The sequence below is a fragment of the Sinocyclocheilus anshuiensis genome, unplaced genomic scaffold, assembly GCF_001515605.1.
Source record: "Sinocyclocheilus anshuiensis isolate Anshui unplaced genomic scaffold, SAMN03320099.WGS_v1.1 scaffold1753, whole genome shotgun sequence".
NCBI lineage: Eukaryota > Metazoa > Chordata > Actinopteri > Cypriniformes > Cyprinidae > Sinocyclocheilus > Sinocyclocheilus anshuiensis.
Window position 1 is genome coordinate 379,326 of NW_015541398.1, and position 8,820 is coordinate 388,145.

Consider the following 8,820-nt stretch of genomic DNA (forward strand, 5'->3'; position numbering starts at 1 on the left):
TATATGTACAGTATTTGTGTATCTAAAAATTTTGATTAAATATTACAATATTTAAATTAAATTGACTTAAAAATTATATACAAATTAAATATATATAAATTGATATAAAATTGCAAAAATAAAAATAAATAAAAATAGATAAAAAAATAAATAAATACAAAAAATAGATACAAATTATATAATAAATACAAAAAATAAAACATGTTTTAGTCACTACATAATTCTCATAAATTCCATGCATTTCTAAAATGCCTATTCTTCATTCGGCTTCTTCTGATTAAGGGCTGCTCCATTTTGCTCTGTCCTCTAATTTTCCTGTTATTCTAAAATGTGCAAAATAGTCATAATAAAGAATGTGTCGATATGGGCCGATTTAATCAACATTTGCTGCCCAAAATTAAAACAAAAGACAGAATTGTCATCCGTTTACACGACTCATTAAAGCAATAAGCCCCAAGAAGTCCGTTCCGCGTCGTGCCTAACAACGCTCCTTAGCTGTTATAAATTCACTGTATAAATATACACAGTACACCCATACGTATATTATGTAAACAAAACCTTTTTATTTTGGATGCACTTAATCACGATTAATCGTTTGACAGCACTAATATATGTGTATATATATATATATATATATATATATATATATACACGTATAGTGTATGAACTGTATTTTCGTTTAAAAAGGCAAAACATTTACGGATCAATAATTTTAGAAATTTGCATAGATTTACATTATGAATCTACAACATTGCTTTTCTGATTTAAACATGTGACCATCTCCATGAACCAAATGCACTGAGAATGTCTGTCTCAGTGGATCAGACGCCGGTACCTTAAAGTGGTGCTCCATGTTGCTGTCAGTGTATTTGGGGATGTGGAGGAAGATGAGGAGGTTCTGACGGAGGTAGTGAGCCACCGCCTGGATCCACGGCACACAGTACTGCGGCAGACAGAACTCCACCACCTCCGTCGCCAGAGAGCCGGGAGGCTGAATGAACTGAGACGAAGAGGAAAAAATTAAGTGTAATAACCAAAAATCATCTCCACAGTCTATTATCCAATCATTAATCTCAAACAACACACCCGCCAACCGCCCACAAACTGAGAAAAACAGTGACCGCACATTAAGCGGCTTTGGTTCTGGAAGTATTTCAGCAATATTTCAAAAAATCTTCAATAAAGACTTCTAAACCAACTCGCTCTGAGATGAATCACAGCATCACAAGCTTTGATTCAAAGCAAAAAGCATTTCAAAGTCAGACATCACACAACTTCAGAAGACTTGAAATACAGCACATGAGTTGTATTTTACGATACTTTATTGTCATTTTTTCCCCACAAATGTCTGTCTCTGCATAGGGCGGGCAAATATAATTCATCTGCTTAATCTGTACTTAACCTGCGGCGAAGAACAAGTCTGTCATAGACAAAAGATGGTCAAAGGAGAAAAAGAGAGAGAAATCACCTCCACATCTGCAGGCGTCAGTTTGCAGTTCCTGACCAGCATGACTGTGATAATGTCCAGCGTGGCCTCGTCCAGACGCTTCCTCAAAACCTTCACCAGTTCATCAGTGATCTCTGGACCTGTCCAATACACAACATCATATCTCACTTGGAAATGTGTCACAAAATGGAAGTACAATAGTTCACAGATTGGAAGCCGTTTCATATTGACTTTAGATTTATAACTGAAGTCTCCCGAGCAGGTGCTGAAATCCCTCAGAGCTGCTCACTAAACCCAGAAACGACCCGACAAATTATAAATATGCACTTAAAAACAAACTGATGAAACTGGAAAAGATTTCCCTGGCTACACTTTGGGACTGAAGTAATACATTTACAGGAAAAGAAATAACTCATGGCCCTGATGAATGCAGAGCGACAGCGCCTCCTGTCAGCTGCTGATGGTACTGCAGGTGAAGCTGGAGAGTCCTGACAGTTTGATTCAGATACAAATCAATGCAAAAATCTATGAAAAAAAAACATTTCATTACCGGAACTCTCCGTTTTATAATCTTGCTTCCATTCTGCTATTTTTTAAATGTTGGTCTAAATGTTTGGTGCTGCGTCTTGCTGCTTTTTCAACAAATCACACCATAAAGTGATGCATATTCAAGAACCTGTACAGTTTAAATCTTTTTAACTTAAAAACGCTCTATTACATTGAGTTGCGTTCCGTCCAGCTGTTTACAAACGCAAGAATTGGTCTGAACTTAATGGTTCATTGGTTTTGCTTTCAGTAAGCGTGGCTGGTGTAGTGGTGTAACATCCCTCACAGAAACCAACACACTTCATTCATCTTTTGTTTTGTCACTTTACTGTGAGAAACATTTATCCATCCCTCTCTCTCACCTGCGGTCCCTACGCCATGCACCTGCAGCAGAATGTGTTTGTCCACCAGTCCAACCGGCCTTGAGCCTTCCAGAGAAGAGCGTGATGCCTGTGAACATGATACATGTCATCACACACTTACATACAACATAACACACATCACATCAGGGCTCAAGGGAGCACGTTCTACGCCTGCTTTTCAGGCTATAAACACATAATTGCTCACATCTCCCATTTCTATAACTCGTCCCGTCAGGATGAAGCTCATAAATGGTGTAAACACAAGGACAAGTCACTCTGGAAGGCGATCTGAGCCCTAATGGCTCCTGAGGGCTCTGGTTTCCTAAAGCGTAATGAGAAGTGACAGTATGTGAATGTTACCGTGAGGTCCTCAGAGCCCAGCGGCTCCTGGCTGCGGGCCAGACCGACAGAGCGCGACACGTGCACGTTTCCATCCAAATCACTGTACTTCCCTGCCTGAGACGTCTCGGAGAGCCTGTGGAGACGGACAGATGGGACGAGGAGGTCAAGAACATGAAAAGAATTCAAATACATTCTAGCAATCACTTACAGCACTAGGAGATTATGGCGAGAATGCCACAGATGGAGAAATTAAAGAGATATTATAGTGGCAGACAGATATATCAACACATGTTCTGCTTTCAATTATTTCTGAATGACCTACAAGTAAATACTGTGCAATCATTTTTTGGGGCATGCTAATAATAAATATTTGTGAATGTGTATACTTGTAAATTATTACGTGCCTGTGTATAGGCATTATATCAGTCACTAACATTTAGTTCCTTTGAAATAGCAGCTTCATAACCTGAGCTAAAAGTATCTAATTAAATTCAGGATGATTAAGGGAACAAGATCTTTTTAAATGAGATGATGACAGAATTTATTTGGCAATCAGAGCTGGATTTATCAGGCTTAAAACAATGAGGATCGGGTGATAAAACAACGAATTAGGTAATAAATCTACAAATAAACATAGATGCACTACCCAATAAAGATAAATTCATACTTTTATTTAGCATTAAGCTGATCAGAAATGACAGTAAAGACATTTATAATGTTACAAAAGATTTTTATTTCAAATAAATTCTATGAATATACATATATATATACTGTATATATATATATATATATATATATACAATGTTCAAAATATCAAAAATAATAAAGAATGAGTAGATATGAGTTAATTTAATCAATATTTGATCCTCAAAAATAAGATAAACGCAGAATTGTCAGCCATTTGCACACTTTTTCTTGCTTTCCTTCTTTGCTATGTTTTAATTGTTGGTCTATTTAAAATATGTTAGATGGATGTCTTTGGTCGTTGTGCTGCATTTTGTTACTTTTTCAACATATTTAGGAATCTTTTTAAACTTTACACAATTTAAACTTTTTCAACAATCCTGAAATACGAAATGTATCACACTTCCACAAAAATATGAAGCAGCAAAACTGTTTTCAGCATTGGTTATAATCAGAAATGTTTGTTGAGCAGCAAATCAGCATATTAGAATGATTTCTGAAGATCATGTGACACTGAAGACTGGAGTAATGATGCTGAAAATACAGCTTTGATCACAGAAATAAATTACATTTGACTATATATTCACATAGAAAACAGCTATTTGAAATTGTAATAATATTTCACATTTTAAATTTTTTTTCTGTATTTTTGATCAAATAAATGCAGCCTTGGTGAGCAGAAGAGACTTCTTTCAAAAATGTTACCAACCCCAAACTTCTGAACGGAAGTGTAAATTGATACTTTAACATTCACATTTATATTACTGCATTTGGAAATGTTTTTTATCCAAAGCGGTTTACTTTCTACTCAAGCTAAACACGTCATCAGTTCATGCACTCCCTGGGAATCGAACCCACGACCTTAGTGTTGGATCAACAAACTCTCGTTTACTCCACTCTTCAGATACCAGCATCATTCACTGAAAAGCTCATATTGGTCAATATCTAATATGAAAAAATGCAGAGGTTCTGACTCACCGGAGGTAGAACACAGATTTGGTGGTGCGCTCCTGATAAACAAACATGTTTTTGCGGTTTACCACACAGAAAGCGTTTAGTACGGAGCGCAGAGCCTGGATAGCTGAAAGAACCAGAGAAAACAAATCATCTTTGGACACAAGCTTCCCAGTTTTTCAAGGTAAAAACATGTTTCCATGAGGAACCACCTGATTGGTCCGCTGTGGTGTCACTCACCCCGGGACACGCCCATGTTGGGCCCCATTTTGAGGCGTGGGTGAATATAAATGATGGTGCTCCAGACCACGTCACAGGCGAAGTAACCCGGGATGAACTGCATGGTAGCGGCAAGGTAGTCCCGCGGCTGATAGCTCTCGTCTGCATTGTAGTCTGAGCCGGGAAAAATGTGCAATGATGGGGATGAGACTTTCATCTTAACAATTTCATAACAAAAGGGTGATTAGCAGGATTAGCTGAACTCCACAGACCCACAGAGCACCTCAAGTAGTACGATACAAATTAAGCATCTGAGCACTGAACTCTGTGGTCGACTGGATCCAATTAATTTGCACAGTCTGAGGCAGAGCGATAGGCCATATGAGTACATTAGTGCAGTAATTCACGCTAAACAGCGGATATAAAATTGTAGTCAATAAGGCGAGTGCTCAGACTCATACTGCTGTCTCATTATCACCACCCTTGAATTGACCTTCCCGATGGGCTTCTGTGTGAGAGTCTGTGTTTGTTTGCATTAGCGTAAATTGTTCTGCATTTTACAGCAGCAGCAGGCGTTATTAAATCTGTACTGCATATCAAGAGTGCAACAATATCAGCAGTTTTCATTTACACAAAGCCATACGCGTGGTGTGGGGCTACACAATTCATTAAAATAAAACTGAAATCAAGATATGGCTTTGTGCCATTATCACAAATGCTGCAATTTAATTAAATACACTGCAAAAATTACTTTCTTACTTAGTATTTTCGTCTTGTTTTCCAGAACAAATATCTAAACATTCTTAAATCAAAATACAATTAGTTAACATAAGACATTAAGTCTTATTTTCTGCATTGAAATTAAGCAAGTTTATGCTTAAAACAAGAAAAAAAGCCAATGGGATCAGAATTTTTTTTTTTATCCAATTGGCAGATATTTTTCTTGTTTTGAGCATAAACTCACTTAATTTAATATCTTAATATCTTAAACTCACTTAAAACTTAATATCTTGTCATTTTTCTTGTGTCTTGAATTAAGAATGTTCAGATACTTGTAGTTGGATTTTTTTTTTTTCGCAGTGTAAAAATATGTGCTGCAAGAGTTTGGGTCTTGGGTCAACGAGTTTTGAGATATGTAATGAGAAACGCTTATAACCGGCTAAAAAAATTCAAAACATTAAACCATTAAGCTTTTAAGGCAATAAATAAATAAATATTGTAATCTTATAGTTGTACTGTCAAATACATTATTTTACTACAACTTTTCTTAAATATTAGATTTTTTTATTTTGCAGTAAAATATTGCAATAGCAATATTTATTATTCAGTTTAATATTTTTAATAATAATAATAATTATTATTATTACTATAATAAAGTATTTATGGTAATACTGACACATAATCACAATTGTTTTTGGCCAATCTGCTTTTTTTAAATTGCATTTAAACTTTCAACATTAGGAACGTTGCCTTGGCAACTAACTTAAGTTTCAGTTTTACTAAAACTGAAAAATCAATTAAAGCCAAGTAGAATTATAAAAAAATAAAATAAAATGCCAAAGCACATAAAATTACTGAAAGTTAAATTAAACTTAAAATTGAAACTGAAAATCTAAAAATAAAAGCTAAATAAAATAATCGTATATAAATAATACTAAAAATAATAAGATTGGATGTGTTTATCACCATCCTAACAGACAGGAAAGTAATATTTTTAAATTGTGGATCACAATTTTATTAGATAATAATAAAATAATAATAATAATAACGCAATTAAATAATTTTCCCATGACTCAGGCATGTGCATGGATCTGAAGCAGTAAGAGTAAAAGAGATTAATATTTCATGCATTTCATGCATTTATTTGCATTGCATTTCATTGATTTATTTGCTCAAACAATCAAACATGCCAAACTATTTGTTGCACTAAACCTTCGGCATTTTATTTAGTTATGAGCAGTATCTCTCTTAATTTCATCACACATTTGGAGTCTTTTGGCATAAAAGACTCTAAATGTGTGATGAAATTAAAAGAAAACGGAAAAGCAGAGCAGTCTGAGCTGGAAAATTTGGGTCCCATACAAAAGATTTTTATAGATGAAGAAATCTGGGAAAATTATGACAATTTTCTGACTAATGTAGCTATTTTTTAATACAAAAACATTCCAAATCGGCACTTCCTGTCAAAGAGGTTGCGAGCCCGGCTCTGGCGTGTAGAAAGAGTGTGTGTCAGTCATTCGGCTGTGGCATTAAGTACTGCACCGTCAGAGTTGGTCATCCTGGGCCGGTAGAGCGACTCGTGCTTCCAGATGTCCTCTTCGCTCTCAGCCACCAGGAGAGAGTGACACACGCGACTATCATGCAGGTCCTGCAGCAGGAGGCGCTGTGGAGAAAATCACGGGAGGTTAAAGAGTAACAAAGAGTAACAAAGTGGAAAACAGTGCTAGAGGATCAGAGATGACGACTCTGAGATAGTGGGTGTTTCTGACCAGACTTTACGCTGATAGTGAAAGGCTGTTCTTTACCTGGTTGACTGTTCGGCACATTTCTCCAATCCTCCTCACCACCAGCTGATGAAGATGCAGGTACTCTGGGATCTCCTCCTCTTCCTCCTCTTTCCCTCTGTTTAAACTCCTGACAACACAATATAGGTGTATGTGTGTGTATTTAAAATGATTATTTCTAAAATAAAATGTAATAATAATAATAATAATTTAGAAAAATTAATTATTTAACTAATTAAAATTATTTCAAATAATCAATACATTTTATAATTTTATAAAATGATTTTTAAGAAAAGTAATAGCACACTCCTTACCAAACAACAAACATTCATGTCAACAAACTATGAGACTGTACTGATGTTTAATACGTTGAAAACACCAAATACGAGTAATAATAATAATAGTGCGGCTTGTCTAGCAAATGACTTAAATAAGACAGAGTGTCAAACGATCATTTCAAACCAGCCTTCTACCAGCCAGTTAACTTGCTGATTTTTGCTTGCATTTGGTGCTTTCTGAATGTGAATTTCGTCACCTGAGCGTGTCTCTGCAGCAGTACCTGGCGTGAGAGAAAACCTCCACTCTGTCCTGATGAATTCTGACGATGAGCCAGAAATCAGGCATGAGTGGCGTCTGTCTCTCCTGCTCATTCATAGTGGGTCCGTCGCACTCAGAATCACTGCTGCCGCCATCATAACCTGAAACACACACAGCAGAGAGGACAAGGACCATGAGCAATGATGATTGTGATGTAAATGTGAGTTTGAACATGCTGTGTGTTGAGTAAAGTCTCACCCATCATGTCTGAGTCCAGGCTGCCCTGACTGGAGACGACGCTCTGAACTCGACTGGGCCGCAGTTTCCCACTGCCTAAAAGCAACAGGAATCAAAGCCGCTTAGAATAAATAGAATACACTTTATTATTAGAGTCTAACTATGGATAAACAAACAAACAAACAAAATCATTGCGCCGGAAAACATCCAAAAAGATGACAATAATCCAAACAGGCAACAAAAAAAATATAATCACATGATCCAAAAACTTTTTTTTTTTTTTATATCATGTGACATATGCAACCATGTTATCGAATAGTTCACCTAAAAATAAAAAATTGCTGAAAATGTCCTCATCCTAAATCCCTCCAGGATGTAGATAAATCTGTTTCTTCATCAGTTTGGAGAAATGTAGCATTGCATCACTTGCTCAGCAATGCAGTGAATGGGTGCCGTCAGAATCATCTTTTTAAGTGAAAAGCTGCATGTTTGTAAGAAACAATTCCATCAGTAAGACGTTTTTAACTTCAAACCATAATTTCCAGCCAAAATACAAGTCCATAATCCAAAATAATGCTTCCCGCCCTGTTCTCTCTCACATCAAAATCCACCCACATATTTGTTTAGAGCTGTTTTGGCTTATAAACAGTGCTTGATCTGTGCAGATTTCTCTCCTGATTCAGACCAGATCAGTTTTTCACTGGAGGAAGCTTTATTATGGATTATGGACTATTTTGTGGATTACTACAACAGTACAAAGTGTTTTTACATTCTCAGCTGGAAAATGCAAAACTCTTTTTTGTTTGCATGTCTGGGGAAAAGTATTTACAATTTAAGCACTACAAACAGACATGCTGCTCATTTGTATGCTTCATATATTTAGAGCACAACTGAACACAAACTCAGTCATTTATAGGCATAAGACTTGGACAACGAAACAGCTTTGAAGTCAACAATAAACGCTGGAAAATAGCAGGAGATTATTTAT

General features: G+C 36.2%; 1 protein-coding gene across 1 annotated transcript in view; it reads right to left on the reverse strand.

Moving 5' to 3' along the window:
* Nucleotides 1-8,820, reverse strand: part of LOC107690821 (protein SZT2-like) — a 107,928-nt gene that overhangs the window by 58,254 nt on the left and 40,854 nt on the right. The window contains exons 42-51 of the mRNA XM_016489241.1: nucleotides 7,854-7,928; nucleotides 7,618-7,756; nucleotides 7,080-7,188; nucleotides 6,817-6,937; nucleotides 4,576-4,728; nucleotides 4,360-4,462; nucleotides 2,716-2,830; nucleotides 2,356-2,443; nucleotides 1,469-1,587; nucleotides 836-1,000 (exon numbers count right to left, since the gene is read on the reverse strand). Of these exons, the coding sequence (XP_016344727.1) occupies nucleotides 836-1,000; nucleotides 1,469-1,587; nucleotides 2,356-2,443; nucleotides 2,716-2,830; nucleotides 4,360-4,462; nucleotides 4,576-4,728; nucleotides 6,817-6,937; nucleotides 7,080-7,188; nucleotides 7,618-7,756; nucleotides 7,854-7,928 (1,187 nt within the window). The remainder of the gene's footprint in view (nucleotides 1-835; nucleotides 1,001-1,468; nucleotides 1,588-2,355; nucleotides 2,444-2,715; nucleotides 2,831-4,359; nucleotides 4,463-4,575; nucleotides 4,729-6,816; nucleotides 6,938-7,079; nucleotides 7,189-7,617; nucleotides 7,757-7,853; nucleotides 7,929-8,820) is intronic.